Source organism: Garra rufa, chromosome 15, assembly GCF_049309525.1.
Source record: "Garra rufa chromosome 15, GarRuf1.0, whole genome shotgun sequence".
Lineage (NCBI taxonomy): Eukaryota > Metazoa > Chordata > Actinopteri > Cypriniformes > Cyprinidae > Garra > Garra rufa.
The window spans coordinates 19,723,766-19,748,663 of NC_133375.1; the positions used below are offsets into that span (position 1 = coordinate 19,723,766).

Genomic DNA, 24,898 nt, shown 5'->3' on the forward strand with positions numbered 1-24,898 from the left:
ATCAACTGTATTTAAGAAAAGCATACAGAGAAAAATAATGGAGATCGCTGAAAATGATTTCATAAATCTTTCGTTGATCCATGAATGGTTTCTTTAAAGTCATATCAGACAAAATAGATTTATTACATTTGACAAGACATAAATTATTACAAGAATATTCCATCTGTGGACATGCACTTCTGTCTTACCTTGATAAATGTTAAATGACTAGAAGCCAAATAATGGCTATGACACTGTAGATTCACTGTAGAGTTAACCCCAATTCTGTTGTATGAGATTGCTAAACAAATTTTTGAAAGAAAATGAACCTTTTCAAAAACTTGTTCAGCAATCTGATATAACTGAAGATGAATACATACAGTGCCTTGCGAAAGTATTCACATCCCTTCATTTTTTTCACATATTGTTACGTTGTTCCCTTATGTTAAACTGCTTTAAATTACTTTTTTACCACATCAATTTACACTCCATACACTATAATGACAAAGCAAATGTATTCAAAATAAAAAACTTAAATTATTCCATTGCGTAAGTATTCATACCCTTATCTGGGACACTTGAAATTTAGCTTAGGAGCATTCATATTGCTTGTAGATGTACTACACTTTGAGTGGAGTTAACCTGTGGCAAAGTCAATTGAATGGGTATGATTTGGAAAGGCACACATCTTAATAAAAGGTCTAATAGCTGAAAATGTATATTTAGAGCAAAAACCAAGCCCTGAGGTAAAAACAAACAAACAAACAAAAAAAAACAAAAAAAACTGTAGAGCACAGAGACAGGATTGCCTCAAGCCACACATCTGGGGAAGAGTTCAGACTGCATTGAAGGTTCACAGAAACATGTAGTCTCACTTATCCATGATGGAAAAAGTTTGAAACAACCAGGACTCTTCCTAGAGCTGGCCTCCTGGTCAAACTGAACAAATGATGCAGAAGGGCCTTGGCTAGAGTGGTGACAAAGAACATGATGGTCACTCTAGTTGAGCTCCATGATGTATATGCAGATGAGAGAAACTTACAGATGGATAAACATCACTGCAACATTTCACCGATTTGGGCGGTGTGGCAAGACTTAATCCTCTCCTCAGTGAAGACACATGAAAACACACTTGGAATTTGCAAAAAAAAAAAAAAAAAAATCGAAAGGACCTTCAGACTGTGAGAAACAAGATTCTCTGGACTGATGAACTTCAATTCCAAGCATTGTGTTTGAAGGAAACCAGGCACTGCTCATCACCTGTACATAGCATCCCATCATTAAGTTAGCGGCAGAGACTGAGGGACTCGTCAGAGAAAAAAAACGCTTAATGCACCAAAATGTTGAGATAGCCTTAATGAAAACCTAGTCCAGAGCATTCAGAACTTCAGACTGGGCATAAGGTTCACCTTCCAACAGGACAGTGACCCTAGACACACAGCAAAAGTGGCTTAAAGACAACTCTGTGAGTGTCCCTGAGTGGCCCAGCCAGAGCCTGGGCTTGAACCCAATCAAACATTTCTGAAGAATCCTGAAAATGTCTGCCAGCCCCCAACCAAGCTGACAGACCTTGAGAGGTGAGGAGAAGAATGGCAGATAATTGGCAAATGCTGATGTACATTTCATACCAAAAAGACTTAAGGCTGTAAAGGTGCTTTAGCTAAGTACTGAGTTAAAGATATTAATACTTATGCAATGTACATATTTCCGTTTTTTAATTTTTTAAAAATGTATTAAGTTGTGACAATTCTGTTTTTACCGTTTAACATAAGGCAGCAACATAACAAAAAGGTATGAATACTTTCGCAAAGCACTGTAAATTAGGGTTAGGTTTGAAAGGATAGTTCACCCAAAAATGAAAATTGTGTCATTAATTACTCATCTTCATGTCTTTCCAAACCTGTAAGACCTTTGTTCATCTTCAGAATACAAATTAAGATATTTTTGATGAAATCTAAGAGCTTTCTGACCCTGCATACACAGCTTTGTACCACATTTAAGACCCAGAAAGGTACTAAAATACTTTCTGAGGGTGACAGAATTATCATTTTATATCCCTTTAATCCATTTCAATGTATGTGAACTTGCAGTTTCTTATATGCCTTTTGATTTGCTTAACACATTTTATTCAACAGCAATTAAATATTTAAATAACAATTTCTGTAGCATTTATCATTTATACTTTCATGAAAATTTGCTTCAGCTCTGCTCAGTTGTAAGAGTGGATTCTGTGGACATTGTGCCCTCCAAGATGTTTTACGTTTTTGAGTACCTCAGGTTTATAATGTTGCCTTTTCAACAAAATCTGTTATAAATCCTACTAAGTGTCTCAAAAAAATACCATTCCTATCCAGAAGAGGCAGCATTTTTAACGCACTACACTCAGGAGCGAGCGAACCTGGAAGCGGAAATAACACCAAACTGCGTTTTGAAACCGTCGTGCGTGTTTCAGACGTATGGTGCAGTTTCGGAAATAAAGAAAAGAGAGTGAACTTTTCAAAGTGTGTTATTATTGTGGTATGCACGTAATTCGTGCACACTAAGCTAGTTTTTGCATAACTAGGAATATACATGAGTGCTGTGTAGATTATTTAGCCGCCTGTCTCTCCGCTAGCACCGGCTGTGCTGGTCGATAAAGAAGATTTTCATTTTGATCGCGTTTACAGAAATAAGAAGTCATGGCGGATGTTACTGCACGTAGTTTGCAGTATGAATACAAAGCGGTAAGAGTCTTAAAATAATTGTAATATTTCTTTTTAAAGAGTTTGATATGTTGTGAAGCTAAATCTTATTTATTTAGCGCGCTGAAGCGGTGTTTTGGTTTACGCGTACTTGAACTTTGGCTGTTTTAAAAACCTATTGAGCTGCCTACCTAGATAGCATTTTGGTCAACAAAATATCAGTAAATGTTTAATTTAGTTTTAATTTAAATAGTCTTTTTGGAGAATATAAGCACGTTCGGGCCTGTGTTGTTTACAAATGGAGTCTAGGTAGGGAGTTCACTAGGATTTGAGAAACAATCGTTGAACCGATCGTAAGTGTTTGTGTTTTCTCCTCAGAACTCCAACTTGGTGTTGCAAGCGGACAGATCTTTGATCGACCGGACTCGCAGAGATGAGCCCACTGGAGAGGTGCTGTCTCTGGTTGGAAAACTGGAAGGGACCAAAATGGGAGACAGGAGTCAGAGAACCAAACCCCAGATGTTGGAGGAGAGGAGAGCAAAGTGAGTCTGATCAGAAAAGCATATTGTTTATATGCGTTCATTCATTCATTGTGTCATGGTCTTTGAATCGTTTAAACAATTTATTTCATTGTATGATGCAGGAGAAGAAAGAGAGATGAAGACAGACATGACATAAACAAGATGAAGGGCTTCACACTGCTCTCTGAGGGAATTGATGAGATGGTGGGCATTGTGTACAAGCCCAAGACCAAAGAGACCAGAGAAACATACGAAATCCTCCTCAGCTTTATTCAGGCAGCCCTTGGAGATCAGGTAAGATCACTGTGCTTGTTTGCATGTGAAATCACTATAATTGTGAAATGTATGAACTGTTGGATTTATTATGAATGCACCATTTTCAGTTTAGGCTGACAACTAATAAATGATAGATATACACTACCAGTCAAAATTAAAAAAATTTTTTTTTAAGAAGTCTCTTTTGCTCACCAAAAGAAATCATTCTAATATTCTGATAACTATTATTGTTATTATTAGTATTATTGTGTTGAAAACTGCTGAATGATTTTTTTTAAGTTTCTTTGATGAATAGAAAGTTCATATGAACAGCATTTATCTAAAATAGAAATCTTTTATAACATTATAAATGTCTTTATCATCACTTTTGATCAACTGTAAAGCACCCTTGCTAAATAAAAGTAATAATGTCTATAATGTATTTCCAAAAAAATATACTGATTCCAAGCTTTTGAGTGGTATACTGTATACCAGCTTTTTATTTGAGATAAATGCTGATCTTCTATTCATCAAAAAATCCTAAAAAAATGTACTATATACTATATAATAATAATAATACTACATGTTTCTTGAACAGCAAATCAGCATATTAGAATGATTTCTGAAGGATCATGTGACACTGAAGACTGGAGTAATGTTGAAAATTTAGCTTTGATCACAAGAATAAAATAAAATTTTAAATATATTCAAATAGAAAACAGTTATTTTAAATAGTAAAAATATGTCAGAATTGAACTGTTTTTGTTGTACTTTGGATCAAATAAATGGAGGCTAATTAAAAAACATTAAAAAAAAACATTTTTCGTTACAGTAACTCATTGTAATACACAGTATGAAACATTGACATTTTCTAAGAGGTATTGCTAGATTTTGCTAGATTTTCTAAGATTATATTTAAAAGTGTTACTAAATTATAATGTTATTTAAATTGTTGTTCAAAAGTTTATTACTTTTATTTTATAAATGACACATAAATTATCAAAAGTGACAGTAAAAATATTTGTTACAAAAGGGTTGTTTCACATAAATGCTGTTTATCAAATAAATGAGCACTGATGAGCTTAAGAGACTTTAGAAAACCTCAGTCTGAAGTAGCACGGTTATATTTATAGCAATAGGCAAAAATACATAGTATGGGTCAAAATTATCGATTTTTCTTTTATGCCAAAAATAATTAGGATATTAAGTAAAGATCATGTTCCATGAAGATATTTTGTAAACTTCCTACTGTAAATATATCACAATATCAAAAGGTTGTATCTCAATACATGAATGGAAAATGTATTTGTTCAAAACTTCCACAGAAACATTTCTGCTCTTTTTCTCTCCTTTAAGCCAAGGGATATCCTGTGTGGAGCTGCAGACGAGGTGTTAGCTGTGCTGAAGAATGACAAGATGAGAGACAAAGAGAGGAGGAGGGAGGTGGAGCAGTTGCTTGGGCCTGCTGACGACACACGCTACCATGTCCTGGTCAACCTGGGCAAGAAGATCTCTGACTATGGTGGAGACAAAGAGCTCCAAAATATGGGTAAATAATTTAGCTCCAATCTGATTCCAAACTCTTCTTATCATGATGTTCAACAAGGTCACACCTCTCTCCTCTTTTTGCAGATGACAACATTGATGAAACATATGGAGTCAATGTGCAGTTTGAGTCTGATGAAGAGGTGAGCTTCCACATGCTGCTGGTTTGTGTACAGATTGTGTGTTTTTAGCTCTTGAGGTGACACCTCAACATGCATGTATTTGTTTGTGTAGGAGGGCGATGAGGACCAGTACGGAGAGGTTCGGGATGAAGGCTCTGATGACAGTGAAGGAGAGGAGGCAGATGAGAGCAGCACACTGACAGCTAACGTAAGTCACATGTCCCATGTGTTTTTGCACACCTTGTCATAAAGCAGTGGTTCTCAAATAGGAGTCTAAGACCTATCATGGTAGCCTCAGTTACTCTTAAAATTAAAGATCCAGTCAAATCCAGCCTAACATGTTCCTGTCTCTTTAGTTGGGAAACACAGGTGATGTAATGATGACCAAAAAGAAGGATCTTCACCCCCGAGACATTGACGCCTTCTGGCTTCAGCGACAGCTCAGCCGCTTCTACAATGATGCTATCGTGTCTCAGAAGAAAGCAGATGAGGTCTTGGAGATCCTTAAGGTAGGGAGTGTTGAAATCCTTGGAGACCGAGAGACTTGTGTGTTTATGTTTTCTTGTGTGGCTGATTCATTCCTCTTTTTCGTTAGACTGCCAGTGATGACAGAGAGTGTGAGAACCAGTTGGTGCTGCTTTTGGGCTTCAACACGTTTGACTTCATTAAGGTCCTCCGCCAGCACAGACGAATGAGTAAGTAGATCATAATAGTCAGGACTGTGCTGGATTAAATAGACTGATAGACTGATTTCTGAGATCATGGTTCCAGTTTGATTAAGTGTGAACAGTTTAAAGGTTTACAAGGTTTTAAAAAGCATTGTTTAATGTTGTTCCTTTCTTCTTGTCATATCCAGTCTTGTACTGCACCATGCTGGCCAGTGCTCAAAGTGAGGCTGATAAGGAAAAGATCATGAATAAAATGGAATCTGATCAGGATCTTTCCAAAGTGCTTTACCAGCTGCAGGAGACTGAAAAAGAGGACATCATCAGGGTCAGAACTTCCCCTCATTATTTAGTTGGTTTAGCTGAGTGTTTGAGATTTTAGCTGTTAAAAGAAGGATAGCCGTTTAAGCTTATGGTCTTGTGTTTTCTTGCAGGAGGAGCGATCTCGCCGGGAGAGAGTGAGAAAATCTCGTGTGGATGATATGGAGTCTATGGACATTGATCAGGGAGAGGTAAATGTCATTTTTTTTGAAAGCTACATCTACTACTTCAAGCTCTTTGTTATTTGTCACTCAAGTGTTCATGTGATTGTCTTTATAGAGTTAAATTTTTCCTGTGTTTTTCATCTGTAGACGGTGACCTCAAAGCAAATGCTAGATCTAGAAGATCTAGCCTTCACACAGGGCAGTCACTTCATGGCCAACAAGCGTTGCCAGCTGCCTGATGGATCCTTCCGCAAACAGAGGAAGGGTTATGAGGAGGTCCACGTGCCTGCTCTCAAACCCAAACCCTTTGGTGATGAAGAGGTACTTTTCTCTATTTAGTTTGTTCTGAGAGAGATTTCTGGTTGTTTGGGTATTGCATTAAATTACCACACAAGAATATGCTGCTGTTCAATAGTTTGAGGTTGGTAAGATTTTTTCATATTTTGATGGAAGTCTCTTTGGTTTACGGTTATACAGTTAACGGTTTTATTTTTTAAATTTAATTTTAAAATGTACACTACTAGTAAAAAGTTTTTGAACAGTAAGATTTTTTATGGTTTTCTAAGAATTCTCTTCTGCTTACCAAACCTGCATTTATTTAATCTAAATAGAGCAATTTATATTTTTACTGTTTAAAAAAACTGCCTTTTATTTGAATATATATTAAAATGTAATTTATCTTCTGTGATCAAAGCAAATTTTTCAGCATCATTACTTCGGTCTTCAGTGTCACATGATGCTTGAGAAATCATTCTAATATGCTGATTTGCTGTTCAAGACATTTGTTATTAATATTATCATCATCAATATTTAAAATGGTTGGTTATTTTTTTAGGATTCTTTGAATAGAAAGATCTAAAGATCAGCTTTTAAAAAGCTTTTGTAACATTATACACTACCTATTCAAAAGCTTTGAGTCCGCATAATTGTTTTATAGAAATTAGGGCTGTCCCCGAATAGTCGAAGATTCGATGCATCGATATGCGGAGCCTGATTCGACCACCGATCTCACAGTCGAATCTTCGCAGGTGAAACGAGCATCATACCATTTTGCCAATATGGGGGTGCTCAATGTCTAATTGCACACAGAACTACTGGTTTTGTACGGTTATATTAAGTTATATACAGCCTTTGATTATGATAATGCAGTAAAAACAAAAGTGAAAAGAAAGAAGCGTTCAATAAATATTTTTAACGTGTTTGTGAATAAATCCAACCACCCCTGTGACTAATTTAATTTTCACTTTCCCTGATGCATGACGAGATGAGGACCATCTTGACTGCAGGGATGGCGGCGATCACACCGAACGCGTTTTTGCAGTTGGAGGCGCCTCTTTTGAATGGTTTTCTGTTGGCAGTGAGCGTTCTGCACGCTGTTTATGCGCCCCGGCGCCTCGCGTTTTCGCCGCCTGCTGCGCCTCGCGTTTTGCAGGAGCGCTCTGAGCGCCTGAAGTTGAAAAAAAAATCAACTCTGAGCGGAAAAACGCCCAACGTCATTCGCGTTCTTTTCCATTGTCCAATCGAATGAATGGAGAGGCGGGCCTTCTGTTGTGATGGCGAAAGTTTACCGTTGCTTAAAAAGTCCGAAAACTCCAAGAAATGGAGGAGAAACCTTTGTTGTCTATCGTGGGTAACCCGGAGCTGTATTATTTAGGGTTTCTGCTAATATGACAGTTTACTTAACAGCAAAAAACTAAGATTTTAGAGTGCTCGTGCTATAATCCTTTGAATTGACTGACAGGACAGCTGTTTTGGTCGTCGCTTAGCAACTTAAAAAAACCGCAGCACACTGCTCTTTCATTAAAAGTCACCAAAAAAGGCAGTGCTGTGCGCCTCGCGTTTTTAGAACTAAAAGACGCGTTCTGTGTTTTTATTTAAACCTAAATAAGTTTGTCTGTCAGTTGGCAGGCAGTTTTGGTCGCTTATAAAATAAAATAAAAATAGTTTTACCCTCCTGCTAACTATAGTGTCGTGCCCCTCCCAACCCATTCACACACACACATAGGCCTAGATGATTCGACTATCGGTCGACTATAGAAAGATTCGAAAATTCTGATTCGACTATGAAAATTCATAGTCGGGGACAGCCCTAATAGAAATTAATTTTTATATTTTTTACATTTTTATAATGTTACAAAGAAATTCTATTTCAGATAAATGCTGTTCTTCTGAACTTTCTATTCATCAAAGAAACCTGAAAAAAAAATCTACTCAGCTGTTTTCATCATCATTATAATGTTTTTTGAGCAGCAAATCTGAATATTAGAATGATTTCTGAAGGATCATGTGACTGGAGTAATGATGCTAAAAAATCAGCTTTGAAATCACAGGAATAAGTTAAATTTTAAAATACAAGAAAGAGAAAATGATCAAAATACTAAATAAAATTTAAATGGTAAAGATTTTACATTTTTACTGTACTTTGGATGAAATAAATGCAGGCTTGGTGAGCAGAAGAGACTTCATTAATAAAACATTAAAAATCGTACTGTTCAAAAACTTTTGACTGGTGGTGTAATTTATTTCTGTGATCAAAGCTGAATCATTACTCCATTTTTCAGTGTCACATTATCCTTCAGAAATCATTCTAATATGCTGATTTGCTGCTCAAAAAACATGTGTTATCAATGTTAAAACAGTTGTACTGCTTAGTATTTCATTGATAACCTTGATTAATTTTTTTAATTAGGATTTTTTGACCAGAAAGAACAGTATTTATTTAAATAAATTGTAATATGTATAATATAAGGTCTTTTTTTATATCAATTGAATGCATACTTGCTGAATAAGTGTTAATTTCTTTCAAAATGATTTCTTCACCGATTTTGATTAGTAGTGGGAATAGCAATGTATTATGAATTAGTGGTTGACTGCCTTTGTAAATTCACTAGTGTCTCACAAGGATTTCTTAATTTTCTCTATCAGACATTGGTGGCTATTGAGAAGCTGCCCAAATATGCGCAAGCTGGATTTGAAGGATTCAAAACCTTGAATCGCATACAGAGTAAACTTTTCAAAACCACAATGGATACTGATGAGAACCTGCTGGTTTGTGCTCCAACGGTTAGTATACTGATAAAGACTCAACTGTCTATAATAAACATTCAAAACAATGTGACAAATATGATGCCGTCTAGATCTTACCCTGATTTTTACCTTAAAGGAGACTCAGACTTTTATTAATATTATAATTTTTGACCTGTTAGGGTGCTGGCAAAACGAATGTTGCTCTCATGGCAATGCTCAGAGAGATCGGAAAGCACATCAACATGGATGGCACCATCAATGTTGATGATTTTAAAATCATCTACATCGCTCCCATGCGCTCACTGGTACAGGAGATGGTGGGCAGCTTTGGCAAGGTAAGACAACATCATGCTTTCCCTATCATTTCCTGTAATTTACTAAATAAGTAGCCATAAATAGAATTACATTTACAAATTTATACTTGTTTAAAATCATGAAAGTATTGAATGTCCCTAAAACATTTGTTGCTCCGTCTGCAGCGCTTAGCTAGTTATGGCATCATTGTTTCTGAGCTGACCGGAGACCATCAGCTGTGTAAGGAGGAAATAAATGCCACCCAGATTATCGTGTGCACCCCAGAGAAATGGGACATTATCACCCGGAAAGGAGGAGACCGCACATATACGCAGCTTGTGCGCCTTATCATCATTGTTAGTAATCTAATACACTCAGATTCTCTTTAAGTTTTTCTTTCATATTTTTCCAAGGTAACATGTTTTTCATACAGGATGAGATCCACTTGCTGCATGATGACCGTGGTCCTGTTCTGGAGTCCCTGATTGCTCGAACCATCCGCAATGTGGAGCTGACACAGGAAGACGTGAGACTCATCGGCCTCAGTGCCACACTCCCCAACTATGAGGATGTGGCGACCTGCCTTCGTGTGGATCCATCCAAGGGACTCTTCTATTTCGACAACAGGTGAGAAATGAACTGCTACAGATGCATGTGGGTAACACTGAACAAGTTTTTGGTAATAAAATATGAATGTTGGACATTTTTCTTTTTTTAGTTTCCGGCCTGTGCCTCTGGAACAAACCTATGTAGGAATTACAGAGAAGAAGGCTATCAAGCGTTTCCAGATTATGAATGAGATCGTCTATGAGAAGATCATGGAACATGCTGGAAAGAATCAGGTGAAGCTGAACATAATAACCTAACTAGTTCTTTGTAATCAAATGATTCCCACCATGTGTTCAGTCATGCATTTGTTTCCTGATCATTTATTTCTCTTTTTTTTTTTCTAGGTGTTGGTGTTTGTGCACTCGAGAAAGGAGACTGGAAAGACGGCACGTGCGATCAGGGACATGTGTTTGGAAAAGGACACGCTGGGGTTGTTCCTGAGAGAGGGTTCGGCCTCCACCGAGGTCCTGAGGACTGAAGCCGAGCAGTGCAAGGTCAGTTTACAACTACCACAAAAGTTCTGTACATGAGATACAACCTTAAACTGATGTGTCTGAACACATCACTCCACAAAGAAATATGCATATTAGTTTTTTTTAACATTTGTGACCCTGGACCACAAAACCAGTCTTAAGTAGCATGGGTATATTTGTAGCAATAGCCAAAAATACATTGTATGGGTTAAAATTATTTTCCTTTTATGGCAAAATCATTAGGGTATTAAGTAAAATCATGTTAAATGAAGATATTTTGTAAATTTCCTACTGTAAATATATCAGAACTTTTTGATTAGTAATATGCATTGCTAAGAGATTCATGTGGACAACTTAAAAGGTGATTTTCTCAGATTTTTTGTACCCTCAGATTCCAGATTTTCAAATAGTCGTATCTCAGTTTATTTATTCTGCTTTCAGATAATCTATAAATCTCAATTTCCTAAATTTGACCCTCATGACTAGTTTTGTGGTCCAGGGTCACATTTTGGCTTATGTTTTAGGAGTGTTATATTTATTGTATAATGATTTTGACCATTTCTTTACTTTGTTGACAGAACCTCGAGCTGAAAGACCTATTGCCATATGGTTTTGCTATTCACCATGCCGGAATGACCAGAGTGGACAGAACGCTGGTAGAGGATCTGTTTGCTGACCGTCACATTCAGGTTAGTTTGCAGTTCAGCAGTGTTGATAGTGTTTTTGATTGTTTCTTATTCTGAAAGCATTGAACCGTGAATGTGTGTTTTGTAGGTACTGGTCTCTACAGCCACTCTGGCCTGGGGTGTGAACTTACCAGCACACACTGTCATCATCAAAGGCACACAGGTGTACAGCCCAGAGAAAGGCAGATGGACAGAGCTGGGAGCCTTGGATATCCTACAGGTCAGTAGTATTTCTACACATACTTTGTATTGTGATGAGTTCAATGGACCACACGTAATGACTTGACTTCCTCTCAACCTTTGTGACGCAGATGCTGGGTCGTGCCGGCAGGCCGCAGTATGACTCGAAGGGAGAAGGTATTCTGATCACTTCCCATGGAGAGCTGCAGTATTACCTGTCACTGCTCAATCAGCAGCTGCCCATTGAGAGCCAGATGGTGGCCAAACTACCCGACATGCTCAATGCAGAGGTAGTGCTGGGCAATGTGCAGAATACCAAGGTGAGGTTTAATGGGATGGTTCACCCAAAAATGAACATTTAATGTTAATCTGCTTTCCCCCAGGGCATCCAAGATGTAGGTGACTTTATTTCTTCAGTATAACACAAACAAAGATTTTTGCAGTCTGTCAGTCATATAGTGGCAGTCAATGGGACCCACGGCTTTGAAAATCAAAATAACATACACCGATAAAACCAAATTAAACCAGGGTGTCCGCGGGGTTGTAAAAGGTAGTAAAAGGTAGTAAATGAAATTAGCCAAAATTAAGGCCATTAAAAAGTATTAAAAAGTAATAAACGTCATCTGACGAGGTATTAAATTTTCGAGCCCATTTTTTATTTTATTTTTTGTAGATAAATTTTCTATTTGTGTTAGGTGCAGGCCTTTCTTCTAAAATTTGCGTGGATTTATTTATATGTTGAGAGTAGGACCTGAGGATGTTCGTTCATGCGCGCGCTGAAACAAACTGGGTACCCGCAGTGGCGCCTCCAATTTTAGAATTATAATTTTATTTTATAAATTAACACGGACGTTGACAAACACAATATTAAAAGTAAATTTAATAAACTTGTGTGATGTGTAGGCTACTGTAGAATACGCTCTCAACCCCTCCCCCTCTTCACATGAGTTGCGCGACTTCGCGCACTCACAAGCGCAGCTGCACCGCGAAGCATACATAAATAGTTCAGTTTTGTATGCAATGGCAAAGTGATTATATTTCGTTTCGTTATTATATTAAGTTAATTTAGAAAAGCGTTTGGAGCATTTTTTGTTCGTTAAATGTAAGTTTTTGATTTTCAAAACGACCAGCGAGTAGATCATAGCCTATGTTTGACCAATTTAGCTTCTCAAATGACCACGACTTGCCTGAAATAAAATCTTTAGATATTAAACAGTTCAAGCATATTATATAAGTTAGTTTAAATGTTTAACCTATATAAATGTGCGCTGTTAGTCCCATATCCAATCGTTTGTGTGGAAAGTCAAAGCTAAAGCGGGCTTACAGGAGTTGGAGGCACCAGCGATCACTTGCACTGGAAACAACTTAAAATATGGCATAATTTTTGCTCATAAAGGTAAGAGTAATATATGATTCGGAGCTGTAAAGGGTCAACGTTTATTTGTGTGCACTCACAATATCAACAAAACTTTGTGAGTTTATATATAAAAAAGAAAACATAGAGGATGCGCTTCTGCCGTCTTGGTCTTGAACAGGAGCGTTTCACAATGATGAACCGAAACCGAAAGCAAAATCTTTAATTAGGCTATGAAATCCTTAAAGACATAATTCTTTAAGGCGCATCTAATGAGGAAATGGCGTATCAGGATCGTCAGATTTTATTTTATTTTTTTTTATTTTTTTTATTTCCTTTCTATTTCCCCCAACACATTCATGGTAATTACTTTTGCCGGTGCTTTTGGCTACTGCGCGCATGATCGCGCAACTCTTCAAACTGCGCTGAAGGCACGCTCGATGCTGCCCATCGAGCTCCTGCTGCACTTGTATTAAGCTTGTGTCTATTTTGATGAATATACAGATTATCTATGCTTTCTTTTTTTTTCTCATTTGAAATGAATTTGCACTCCAAATAAACATGATACTTCTTGCAGTTGAATTGCAAAGCGACTTTTTTTTTGCTTCACGTTTTAAAGTTAAAATGCTGCACGGATGTCTTTATATGAATGTATCTGAAGGGAACTGACTGTCCTCAGAAACGTGTCGTTGGCATTTTCATTTCATGTCTGATAAAACAGCGTTAATGCTGATTTCATTTGTGTGCAGCCATTACTAGGGAAACCGTAGTATTTCAGCACTACTAAAGCGCCCCCTCGTGATTGAGAATTAATTTGCACATCCAAATTTTCTGCTGTTTTTAGTCAGATTATTGTAAATTTCGTCCAATGTTTTTATGCAGTAAACACCTAGAGTTGTAAATGTGAAAGAAGTTAATGTGCTTTCTAAAACTCTTAACAATTATTAATAAATATAATGCATTATGTCCTTGATTTATCACGTTTAATGGTATAAAGGCTGAAATGCCATTGTATAAGATTTTTAGCTTTTGTGAAAACCTGTATCTGAATTGTAAATCATGTAATTTTATGGCTTTATATATTACCGTACATCGTCCAACCACACTCATACTGTTCATTTAACTTGTGCGGCTCTTAAAAAAGGTCATAAATTGCCTTAAATTGATATTTAAATCTTGCAGATACACTGTAAATAGTGAAATAAAATTCTTGCATTGATATTTGATAATATTTGTGTATTTAAAATATTTTTGATTGACATTTAGACTCCTATCTAATTTTTTTATATTTAATAATATATATATATATATATATATATATATATATTTATTTATTTATTTATTTATTTATTTGGGCCAGTTAAAATAATTTCCGGGCTACAAAAATCTGAAGAGTACCTGCCCGAAGGGCTACCAGAGATATTGAAATGTTGCAAGCCCTGAAGTCACGCTGTATCAGAATTACTCATTAAGTTGCATAAGTTGGTTTGCTCGTCAATTGTAACATCCAGCATTTCAAAGGGGGATTTACGTTGTAGCCTAAAGTGGAGGTTGTATATGGAAGTGTGATGGCAGAGAACCGACTGGCACATAGTAAACGAGATATTCTGCACTTTATTAATTACTATTAAGGCACTTTATTCTACTAAGAGCCAAATGAGTAAACATGCCAATGACTGGTCAACATAGGCCCAAATTTACAGGCAGTGAAATCTGTCACAAACTTATATAATTACAGTGTAAAGTTGCACTTTATTATTATCTGGTTGCTTCCTCTTTTTATTTTTCAAGGGCCAAATTGAACCACTGTTCATTCAAATATTAAACATTGTTATGCATTTGTTACTTTTTGACATTGATTAAAAACTATGGACAAAGGCCCATTGTAACATCTTGATTAATCCCTCTGCTTTACTTAAATGTATCAGCTTAATTTATTTTAATAACACCTGTGCTTACTTTACGACCACCTCTTTTAGATTGCTTACACATCAGACTTACTGACTAATGATCTATGACGAAGATGTCTCCTTCCTCTTCTGTCTTTATTTCTATTCTTATATCTTTGGGCAATTTGAGTCCAGTGTTGATAAGTTATACGGACCTTGTTACATTGTGATGCAATATGTTATTCCATTTGGAAAGATATTTAATTTACGCCACTACAGTTGCAGCTCTTAAGTTGCGCTGGTATTAAATTTTTTTTTTTGAAGGTATTAAAAAGGTAGTAAAAGGTATTAAATTCAACTTAAGAAGTTCTGTATATACCCTGTAAACCCTGTGGCTTGTGACGATACATTGAGGTCTTAACACAAGAAACAATTGGTCTGTGCAAGAAACTGAACAGTATTTATCTTTTTTTTTTTTTTTACCTCTGATCCACCACAATGTCCAACTGTCTTGAGCATATTCACAATGTTTTTTTGTTTTTTTTTAAATGCTTAAAATGATTTAAATTGCTTTTTTACACATCAATCTACACTCTATACACCATAATAGCAAAGTGAAAAACAAATTTATTACAAATAAAAAAACTTAAATGATTCCATTGCATAAGTATTCACTTATATACTTAGTATATCTTTAAATTGAGCTCAGGAGCATTCATATTGCTTGTAGATGTGACTACACTTTGAGTAAAGTTAACCTGTGGCAAATTCAAGTTGAATGGGTATGATTTGGAAAGTCGCACACATCTCAAGAGGTTGAAACAGCTGAAAATGCATATCAGAGCAAAAACCAAGCCCTGAGGTAAAAACTTAAAATAAAAAAATAAAAAAAAATTAAAAACAGGACTCTTCCTAGATTATTTTTAATAAATTTGTGAGGTTATGACAATTCTGTTTTTGCTTTGTCACTATGGTGTATGGAGTGTAGATTGATGTGGAAAAATGGATTTTAAAGCAGTTTAACGTACAACAGCAATGTAACAAAACATGAAAAATAATGAAGGGGTATGAATACTTTTGCAAGGCACTGTAGTTTCATTACATTGGAAATATGTACTTTTGCACGTCCAATATTTGCATTTCTCTGTAAGTGTCTTTTGCTACTGTTTTCAGGATGCTGTAAATTGGCTGGGCTACACATACCTTTATGTTCGGTTGTTGCGAAACCCCACTCTCTATGGCGTCTCCCATGATGACCGGAGCAGTGACCCCCTGCTGGAGCGTCGCAGGATGGACCTGGTGCATACGGCAGCCACCATCCTGGAGAAGAACAACTTGGTCAAATACGACAAGAGATCTGGCAGCTTTCAGGTACATAGGAGTTTGTTATATTAACTCACTTTTATAAACGGCTTAGGGCAGTCCAGATTATTTATATGCCCAATCAATTCTGTGATTGTACCAGCTTGAAATACCCAACCCAGCGTAATAGATTTCAGCACGGCTGCCTAAACGCATCGATTAGCTTATAAATGACAGCAACAGACGTGGTGTCTAATTTGTTCTGTTGTAGGTGACAGACCTGGGTCGCATTGCCAGTCACTTCTACATTACCCACGAGTCCATAATGACTTACAACCAGCTGCTGAAACCAACACTGAGTGAGATTGAGCTCTTCAGGGTGTTCTCGCTCTCGTCTGAGTTTAGAAACATCACCGTCAGAGAGGTACAAGCCTTATCTAATTAAACCAGAAATGTTTAAACACCTCTACCAACAGGATCTAATCTCAACATGGTTATGTTATGCTTGACAGGAAGAAAAACTTGAGCTTCAGAAACTGCTTGAGAGAGTCCCTATTCCAGTGAAGGAAAGCATTGAAGAGCCCAGTGCAAAGGTAAATGCATTTTAGAATGTGACCCTGGACCACAAAACTTGTCATAAGGGTCAATTTTTTTTTAAATTAAGATTTATGCATCATCTGAAAGCTGAATAATTTCCATTGATGTATGGTTTCTTAGGATAGGATAGTATTTGGTTAAGATACAACTAATTGAAAATCTGGAATCTGAGGGTGCAAAAAAAATCTAAATATTGACGAAAATCACCTTTAAAGTTGTCCAAATGAAGTTCTATTGCTACAAATGTACCTGTGATGCTTAAGACTAGTTTTGTGGTCCAGAGTCATGTATAATGTCAAATACAGATATGCAGTATTATGATTGTCTCTCTTAAATGTAATGTTATGTCTGTTTGTTTGTTTTTTAGATTAATGTGCTGCTGCAGGCATACATCTCTCAGCTTAAACTGGAGGGCTTTGCTCTCATGGCTGACATGGTCTATGTGACGCAGGTTAGTGACATTATTATGTAAAGGCCTATGGAACAACCATCAATTGAATCTCCTCAAAATTCAGAAAATATGCATAATTTATTAATAATTGTTAATGATTCTTTATCGTTTGATTGTACAGAGTGCTGGGAGGTTGATGAGGGCTATCTTTGAGATTGTTCTGAGCAGAGGCTGGGCACAGCTTACCGACAAGACTATGAATCTTTGCAAGATGATAGACAAAAGGATGTAAGCTGTCATGATTCTGCTGATTTTGCCACATATAAATATAATAATAATTGTTTATTATCCAGTGTAATGTTCATGCGGTTGACTTTCTTTCCTTCAAGGTGGCAGTCGATGTCTCCCTTGCGTCAATTCCGTAAGCTTCCAGAGGAGGTCATTAAGAAGATTGAGAAGAAGAACTTTCCCTTCGAGCGCCTCTATGATCTGAACCACAATGAAATTGGTGAATAGTGTTTATCAAAACATTGTGCTAGTCAAGTATTGTTTTTATGTGCCGGTGTCTCTAAAAGTGACATTTTATGTAATTGATCTCTTTCTGAACTCTTTCAGGTGAGTTGATCCGCATGCCGAAGATGGGGAAGACCATTCACAAGTATGTTCATCAGTTTCCAAAACTGGACCTGGCAGTTCATCTGCAGCCCATCACACGCTCCACTCTGAAAGTGGAGCTCACCATCACACCAGATTTCCAGTGGGATGACAAGGTCAGTCTTAAAAAAAATCAGAATCAGAATAAATAATTATATATAAATGAATGTAAGTATTTAACATTTTATATATGCATACACTGCCGTTCAGAAGTTTGGGATTTTTTTTTTTTAAGAAGTCATCTATGCTCATCAAGGCTGCATTTATTTGATCAAAAATACAGAAAAAAGCAGTAATATTGCAAAATGTTATTGTAATATAAAATAATGGTTTCTGTTTTAATATACTTTAAAATATAATTTATTCCTGTGATGCAGAGCTGAATTTGTATCAGCCATTAGTCTTCAGTGTCACATGATCCTTTAGAAATCATTCTAATATGCTGATTTATTATTAGAATTATATATGTTGGCAACAGTTGTGCTGTTAAATATTTTTTTGGGAACCTTTAATACTTTTTTCAGAATTATTTTATGGATAAAATATTAAAAAGAACAGAATTTATTTAAGATTGAAATCTTTTCTAACAATATGAGTCTTTTTTTTTTATCAATTTAACACACCCTTGCTAAATAAAAGTATTAATTTCTTTTTTTTTTTAAAGAATAAAAAATGTACTGACCCCAAATTTTTGAACAGTAGTGTGTATTAGAAAAGATTCTATTTTAATTTTTTTTATTTTTTTATTTATTTTTTTTTTTTTTTACTTTTTATTCATCAAAGAATCCTGAAAAAATATTATTACAGGTTCCAAAAAAATATTAAGCAGCTCAACTGTTACCAGCACTGATAATAAATTAGCATATTAAAAAGATTTCTGAAGGATCATGTGACACTGAAGAAGACTGGAGTAAAGATTCTGAAAATTCAGCTTTGATCACAGGAATAAATTTGTTTTAATGTATGTTAAAATAGAAAGTCATTTTACATCGTACTGTTTCACAGCATTCATTTTTTTCTGTATTTTTGATCAAAAAAACGCCTTGATGTGCTCAAACTTTTGAATGGCAGTGTATTTATTACATACATTTTTTTTTTTAATTGTTTTTTTCATTTAAGAATATTGACATTTGAGCTAGCAATTAAATGTCTGCTTCTTTCAGATACATGGCTCATCTGAGGCCTTCTGGATCTTAGTGGAGGATGTGGACAGTGAGGTTGTCCTTCATCATGAGTACTTCCTCCTGAAGGCCAAGTACGCTCAGGATGAGCATCTTGTGACTTTCTTTGTGCCTGTGTTTGAGCCGCTGCCACCACAGTACTTCATTCGCATAGCTTCAGACCGTTGGCTGTGTAAGTTTAAGACTTAATACTGCAGGACGTATTACTAAACCATATTAAATATTTAAAAGGATAATGAAGAATTGGAGGTATTGAAGATATCTGAAGATGTTTTTTCTCTCTTTTTCAAGCATGTGAGACACAGCTGCCTGTTTCATTCCGTCATCTGATCCTGCCTGAGAAATATCCTCCTCCCACAGAGCTGTTGGACCTGCAGCCATTGCCTGTGTCCGCTCTGAGAAACGCAGCCTTTGAGAGCCTCTACCAGAATTTTCCCTTTTTCAACCCAATCCAGACCCAAGGTACCATTTATAGACTATACACAGCACATCATATATTTGACTGAGGTCATCCTTTTAAATGAAACTATTCTTGCTCTCCTCAGTGTTCAATGCAGTGTACAACAGCGACGATAACGTCTTTGTTGGCGCCCCCACGGGCAGCGGAAAGACCATATGTGCTGAGTTTGCCATTCTTAGGATGCTCCTACACAACTCAGAGGGTCGCTGTGTCTACATCACACCCATGGAGGCTCTGGCCGAACAGGTATGTCCATAAATATCTGCCTTTATGGAAATAAAAGCCTCAATGAAATGTCATGATTGAGACATCATTTTTTTGTGTACAGGTCTTTATTGACTGGCACCAGAAGTTCCAGGAGAATTTGAATAAGAAGGTTGTCCTGCTCACCGGTGAGACGAGCACTGATCTCAAGCTGCTGGGTAAAGGCGACATCATCGTCAGCACCCCAGACAAGTGGGACATCTTGTCCCGTCGCTGGAAACAGAGGAAGAATGTGCAGAACGTCAGTCTCTTCATTGTAGATGAGGTTCATCTCATTGGAGGAGACAATGGAGTAAGTGTTGTTTCATTCTGATTTCTAAGCAATAAAAATTATCTGTTAAGTCCTTAGAGAATATTGTTTTGTTTCTAATTTCTGTGCATCTCTTGTAGCCTGTGTTGGAGGTGATTTGCTCCAGGATGAGGTACATCTCCTCTCAGATTGAGCGGCCCATCCGTATCGTGGCCCTCAGCTCCTCCCTATCCAATGCTAAAGACGTGGCTCACTGGCTCGGCTGTAGCACTACGGCCACCTTCAACTTCCACCCCAATGTCAGGCCAGTTCCTCTTGAGCTTCATATTCAGGTTAGTCTGAAGCTCTCTGTAACTTAAAGGGATAGTTCACCCAAAAATGAAAGTTCTGTTGTTAATTACTCACCCTCATATTGTTCCAAACCTGTAAGGCCTTCGTTTGTCTTTGGAACACAAATTAAGATATTTATGATGAAATCCAAGAGCTTTCTGACCCTGCACAGATGGAACTGAGACGTTTAAGGCCCAGAAAGGTAGTAAGGACATCATAAAATAATCCATGTGACAACTTTGGTTCAACCGTAATGTTATGAAGCTACGGGAATACTTTTTGTAAACCTATTATAACTATTTTAAGACTGTTTTAACAATATCCTTACTTCCTTTCTTGGCCTTGAACGTTGTAGTTGCGTTGCTGTCTATGCAGAGTCAGAAAGCTCTCAGATTTAATTAAAAATGTCTTAATTTGTGTTTCGAAGATGAACAAAGGTCTTACAAGTTTGGAATGACATGAGGGTTAGTAATTAACGACAGGAATTTTCATTTTTGGGGCGAACTGTCCCTGTAATTTTATGTTTAGGCACAATCTTGACGCTGTTACAAGTTTTGTTTAATCCTCCTCACTGCTTTTTTCCTCTCTTCAGGGCTTCAATGTGAGTCACACACAGACTCGTCTGCTGTCCATGGCTAAACCAGTGTATCACGCCATAATGAAACATTCCCCATCCAAGCCAGTGCTGGTGTTTGTGCCATCAAGACGCCAGACTCGTCTCACCGCTATTGATATTCTCACCTTCTGTGCCGCAGACGTGGTCCCACAAAGGTGCTGGGAGAAGATCTATATTACTTACCTACACTAATATAGATTCTTATTTAATTAAGTTTTTTTCCTGAGTGACATCAAGCAATCTGACCTCTATCCTTATTTTTTTAATCCCTGCAGGTTCCTGCACTCAACTGAGAAAGACTTGGTTCCATTCATGGAGAATCTCTCTGATGTTACACTGAAGGAGACCCTCTCTAATGGGGTGGGATACCTACATGAGGGCCTTTCACCTACAGAGCGCAGGATTGTGGAGCATCTCTTCACATCTGGTAGGAAACATGTAACCTAATGTTTTGTAAAATGAGTATAATCAGTTTGACAACCTTCCAGGGTAATACTGATGTTTTGTTAGAAAATTAATATATAGGTTTAAAATTGGGCTGTTTTCGAACAGTCATGTTACTTCTGGTAGTTCTGAGTGTGTTGTTAATTTTATATAATGACATGGATTATTTATTGAAATAAAATTTCTAATGATTATTGCTAAAATATTTTTTCTTACATCGCACTTGTTTTGCCGTTCGTGTATAATTTGACATTTCGAAGGCTAGATGTTGTAACATGGTAAAAACACAAACAATATAGTTTTAGTTAAAACAAAAATGATATGATCATTTAATTAATGCAATGTTATGTAGTTTTTAAATGAATTATGAGGTTAATTGAACATTTGATTAAGGTGTGTTTGAGATAAGTGACTTGTAAAAATGTTGTCCCCTTCTGCTCTCTCAGGTGCCATTCAGGTGATGGTGGCATCTCGCTCTCTCTGCTGGGGCACCAACATTTCTGCCCACCTGGTGATTGTCATGGACACACAGTACTACAACGGAAAAATCCATGCGTAAGTATTTTCTCATCCTGATTGATGTCATCACCAGTATTTACTCTGATGCATGTGTGTTAGGCATGTAATAATATAAAAATGTCATAGTATGATAGTACCTCTATTGTGCTTTGGGTTTTAGTTTGTTTGACAGATACTGTGCCAAAGTATAATGGCTCAAAACACAACTTTAAATACCTTTTATGTTAGAATAGGAGGTTTTAATACTTTTTAAAAATCGATACTTCTTGCCTGGAAGACCTATTGTTTCATACCGTCATGTGACCATGATGATATCGAGACAGTTTTGCTATCAGGATATTGTGTATTGATCATGAATGTCTTTCTCTGATTAGATACGTGGACTACCCAATCTATGATGTGCTCCAGATGGTAGGAAAGGCTAACCGTCCTCTCCAGGATGATGAGGGTCGCTGTGTCATCATGTGTCAAGGGTCCAAAAAGGTAAAGCTCACATTAATCCACACATTTTCTTGACTTAAGATCACCATTGTTGGTTACATCTTAATAACTTTGAACCCCTTGTTCTTTAGGACTTCTTCAAGAAGTTCCTCTATGAGCCTCTGCCTGTGGAGTCCCACCTGGACCACTGTCTTCACGACCATTTCAATGCTGAGATCGTCACCAAGACGGTGGAGAACAAACAGGATGCCGTAGACTACTTAACATGGACGTTTCTGTATCGCCGCATGACCCAGAATCCCAACTACTACAACCTGCAGGGTGAGGAACCATACTCCTTCAAAATGCCCACAGTTTTACTACAGCAGGACAAATGACAAATGCTTTACGAAATGTGCAATTTCCATTTTTTTTTAATGCATCAGAGACTAAAATGTTTTAGCTTTACAGGTATGTCTCATCGTCACCTGTCAGATCATCTGTCTGAACTGGTGGAAAACACCTTGCAAGATCTGGAGCAGTCCAAGTGCATCAGCATCGAGGATGAGATGGATGTGGCACCTCTGAATCTGGGCATGATTGCAGCCTATTACTACATAAACTACACCACCATTGGTGAGGACTCTCTCTGTTTAACACTAACAGATCTTCTCTCCTGTATTGTGACATACATCAGAGCACATTGAATTATGGAAAAAGTTCTATACATCAGTAAAATTCCAACTTCTGACACAATCGCTAAGCATCAAATGTGCTTCTTGATTGTCTTACCACATCTAATGCAACTGTTATCTGTGTTTGTCCTCTCTCCAGAGCTGTTCAGTATGTCCCTGAACGCTAAGACAAAGGTCCGTGGCCTCATCGAGATCATCTCCAATGCTGCAGAGTATAAAAATATTCCCATCAGGCACCATGAGGACACACTGCTGCGTCAGGTGAGTAAAAACACACTTTCCTTTACTGACTGAGTGTAATCTAAACTCTTAGAACAAACAGACTGTATTAGAGGCCTGCTGTTTACCACTCTTTGACTTTTTCAGCTGGCTCAAAAAGTTCCCCACAAACTGAACAACCCCAAGTTCAACGACCCCCATGTGAAGACCAACCTGCTTCTCCAGGCTCATCTATCCCGCATGCAGCTGAGCGCTGAGCTCCAGTCAGATACTGAGGAGATCCTTAGCAAGGTGAGGGGAAATGTTATGAGAACATTGTGAACCTCTTTTGCAGCTCTACAAGAATTATTTTTAGCAGCCCCAGCACATGTAATTTTTATTCATATTAACTGCATAATTTTTTACTGGTATGTTGCAGTTAGAATTGCAAGTTTGTATCACAATTCAGAGAAAAAAAGTCATTGCGAGATAAAAATATATTTTTGTTCAAATAAATTCAGCATTTGTGAGCACGAGACATTTAAAAATCATTTTTCCAAGTCTATTTTCAAATGAAATGTTTCCTAAGTCTTCCTGTTCTTCTGTTGCCCATGTTTTCAGGCTGTGCGACTCATCCAGGCATGTGTGGATGTGCTCTCCAGTAACGGTTGGTTGAGTCCGGCGCTGGCTGCCATGGAGCTGGCCCAGATGGTCACACAAGCCATGTGGTCCAAAGACTCGTACCTCAAACAACTACCGCACTTCACTTCTGAACACATCAAGCGCTGCACAGACAAGGTGAGAACTGGGTCTAAGCAGGTTGGGGATAATCTAAACACTGAACATCATCTTTTGGCTATCTGTTTAACTCTGTTCTGTTGACATGTGTAGGGTGTGGAGAGCATCTTCGACATCATGGAAATGGAAGACGAGGACCGCTCTGGTCTTCTGCAGCTTACAGATGTACAAATGGCAGATGTGGCGCGCTTCTGTAACCGCTATCCAAACATTGAGCTGTCATACGAAGTGGCAGAAAAAGACAACATCAAGAGGTATGAACTGATCTCCAAATTCAAAATTGCATTTTGCCTGTGTTGAGTAACTGGCAAAATACCAGAAGTGGCGCGTTCCACTGACGAGAATCCATGAAACGCATTATTAGACTTTTCCAAGGCTGCATGATATATTAAATGCTTTTAAAAAAAAAAAACACTTATCATTTACATGTGTGAAGCATTTCTGGGTGGCTCCCTCTGCAGTCAATTGTTATAATGCATAATGTACATTAGCTCTGTTGTTTATAATACATTATTTATTTATTTAACTGTTTTGTTTAATAATAACATATGATTACTTTCTTTTGATACTTTATTTGAACTAATTAGTTGTACCTTACTGCAATTATATATGTATTTTAAGTAATTTTAAAGGCTGTTGTTAGCTTAGGTCTGTTTTTATTACCACCAGGAAAACAGGAATTATAATTATCAGATTACTCGATTATTCATCAGAATAATCAACCAATTATTTGATTAATCAGCAGAATAGCTGGCCGATCACTCAATTAATCATCAGAATAATTGTTAGTGACAGCCCTGGTGTCCATTTAAATACTTTGCTGATGAGATTTTTTGATGATTTTGTGCTCACAGTGGAAATCCGGTGGTCGTCCAAGTGCAGTTGGAGCGAGAAGAGGAAGTTACAGGTCCTGTCATTGCTCCTCTGTTCCCTCAGGTGAGTTTCTATTGACAAACCCTATATTTACAAAGATGTTCAAAAGTCTTGGGTCAGTACAATTTGTAAAAAATGTTT

At 37.1% G+C, this 24,898-nt stretch overlaps 1 protein-coding gene across 1 annotated transcript in view; it reads left to right on the plus strand.

The window, feature by feature from the left end:
• The first annotated feature begins 2,423 nt into the window (after positions 1 to 2,423).
• Positions 2,424 to 24,898, plus strand: part of snrnp200 (small nuclear ribonucleoprotein 200 (U5)) — a 24,326-nt gene continuing 1,851 nt past the window's right edge. The window contains exons 1-43 of the mRNA XM_073818701.1: positions 2,424 to 2,702; positions 3,039 to 3,202; positions 3,304 to 3,475; positions 4,793 to 4,985; positions 5,069 to 5,124; positions 5,216 to 5,311; positions 5,460 to 5,612; positions 5,699 to 5,798; positions 5,960 to 6,096; positions 6,203 to 6,280; positions 6,401 to 6,574; positions 9,179 to 9,316; positions 9,460 to 9,615; positions 9,760 to 9,930; positions 10,008 to 10,201; positions 10,293 to 10,416; positions 10,528 to 10,677; positions 11,235 to 11,345; positions 11,431 to 11,562; positions 11,654 to 11,842; positions 15,939 to 16,136; positions 16,339 to 16,491; positions 16,580 to 16,660; positions 17,032 to 17,115; positions 17,237 to 17,343; positions 17,445 to 17,563; positions 17,671 to 17,825; positions 18,873 to 19,062; positions 19,182 to 19,352; positions 19,436 to 19,596; positions 19,679 to 19,906; positions 20,005 to 20,196; positions 20,787 to 20,965; positions 21,086 to 21,237; positions 21,701 to 21,809; positions 22,148 to 22,256; positions 22,346 to 22,535; positions 22,665 to 22,829; positions 23,028 to 23,149; positions 23,255 to 23,398; positions 23,708 to 23,884; positions 23,978 to 24,138; positions 24,739 to 24,820. Coding sequence (XP_073674802.1) covers positions 2,658 to 2,702; positions 3,039 to 3,202; positions 3,304 to 3,475; positions 4,793 to 4,985; positions 5,069 to 5,124; positions 5,216 to 5,311; positions 5,460 to 5,612; positions 5,699 to 5,798; positions 5,960 to 6,096; positions 6,203 to 6,280; positions 6,401 to 6,574; positions 9,179 to 9,316; positions 9,460 to 9,615; positions 9,760 to 9,930; positions 10,008 to 10,201; positions 10,293 to 10,416; positions 10,528 to 10,677; positions 11,235 to 11,345; positions 11,431 to 11,562; positions 11,654 to 11,842; positions 15,939 to 16,136; positions 16,339 to 16,491; positions 16,580 to 16,660; positions 17,032 to 17,115; positions 17,237 to 17,343; positions 17,445 to 17,563; positions 17,671 to 17,825; positions 18,873 to 19,062; positions 19,182 to 19,352; positions 19,436 to 19,596; positions 19,679 to 19,906; positions 20,005 to 20,196; positions 20,787 to 20,965; positions 21,086 to 21,237; positions 21,701 to 21,809; positions 22,148 to 22,256; positions 22,346 to 22,535; positions 22,665 to 22,829; positions 23,028 to 23,149; positions 23,255 to 23,398; positions 23,708 to 23,884; positions 23,978 to 24,138; positions 24,739 to 24,820 — 6,162 coding nt within the window. The 5' untranslated portion in view covers positions 2,424 to 2,657. The remainder of the gene's footprint in view (positions 2,703 to 3,038; positions 3,203 to 3,303; positions 3,476 to 4,792; positions 4,986 to 5,068; positions 5,125 to 5,215; positions 5,312 to 5,459; positions 5,613 to 5,698; positions 5,799 to 5,959; positions 6,097 to 6,202; positions 6,281 to 6,400; positions 6,575 to 9,178; positions 9,317 to 9,459; positions 9,616 to 9,759; positions 9,931 to 10,007; positions 10,202 to 10,292; positions 10,417 to 10,527; positions 10,678 to 11,234; positions 11,346 to 11,430; positions 11,563 to 11,653; positions 11,843 to 15,938; positions 16,137 to 16,338; positions 16,492 to 16,579; positions 16,661 to 17,031; positions 17,116 to 17,236; positions 17,344 to 17,444; positions 17,564 to 17,670; positions 17,826 to 18,872; positions 19,063 to 19,181; positions 19,353 to 19,435; positions 19,597 to 19,678; positions 19,907 to 20,004; positions 20,197 to 20,786; positions 20,966 to 21,085; positions 21,238 to 21,700; positions 21,810 to 22,147; positions 22,257 to 22,345; positions 22,536 to 22,664; positions 22,830 to 23,027; positions 23,150 to 23,254; positions 23,399 to 23,707; positions 23,885 to 23,977; positions 24,139 to 24,738; positions 24,821 to 24,898) is intronic.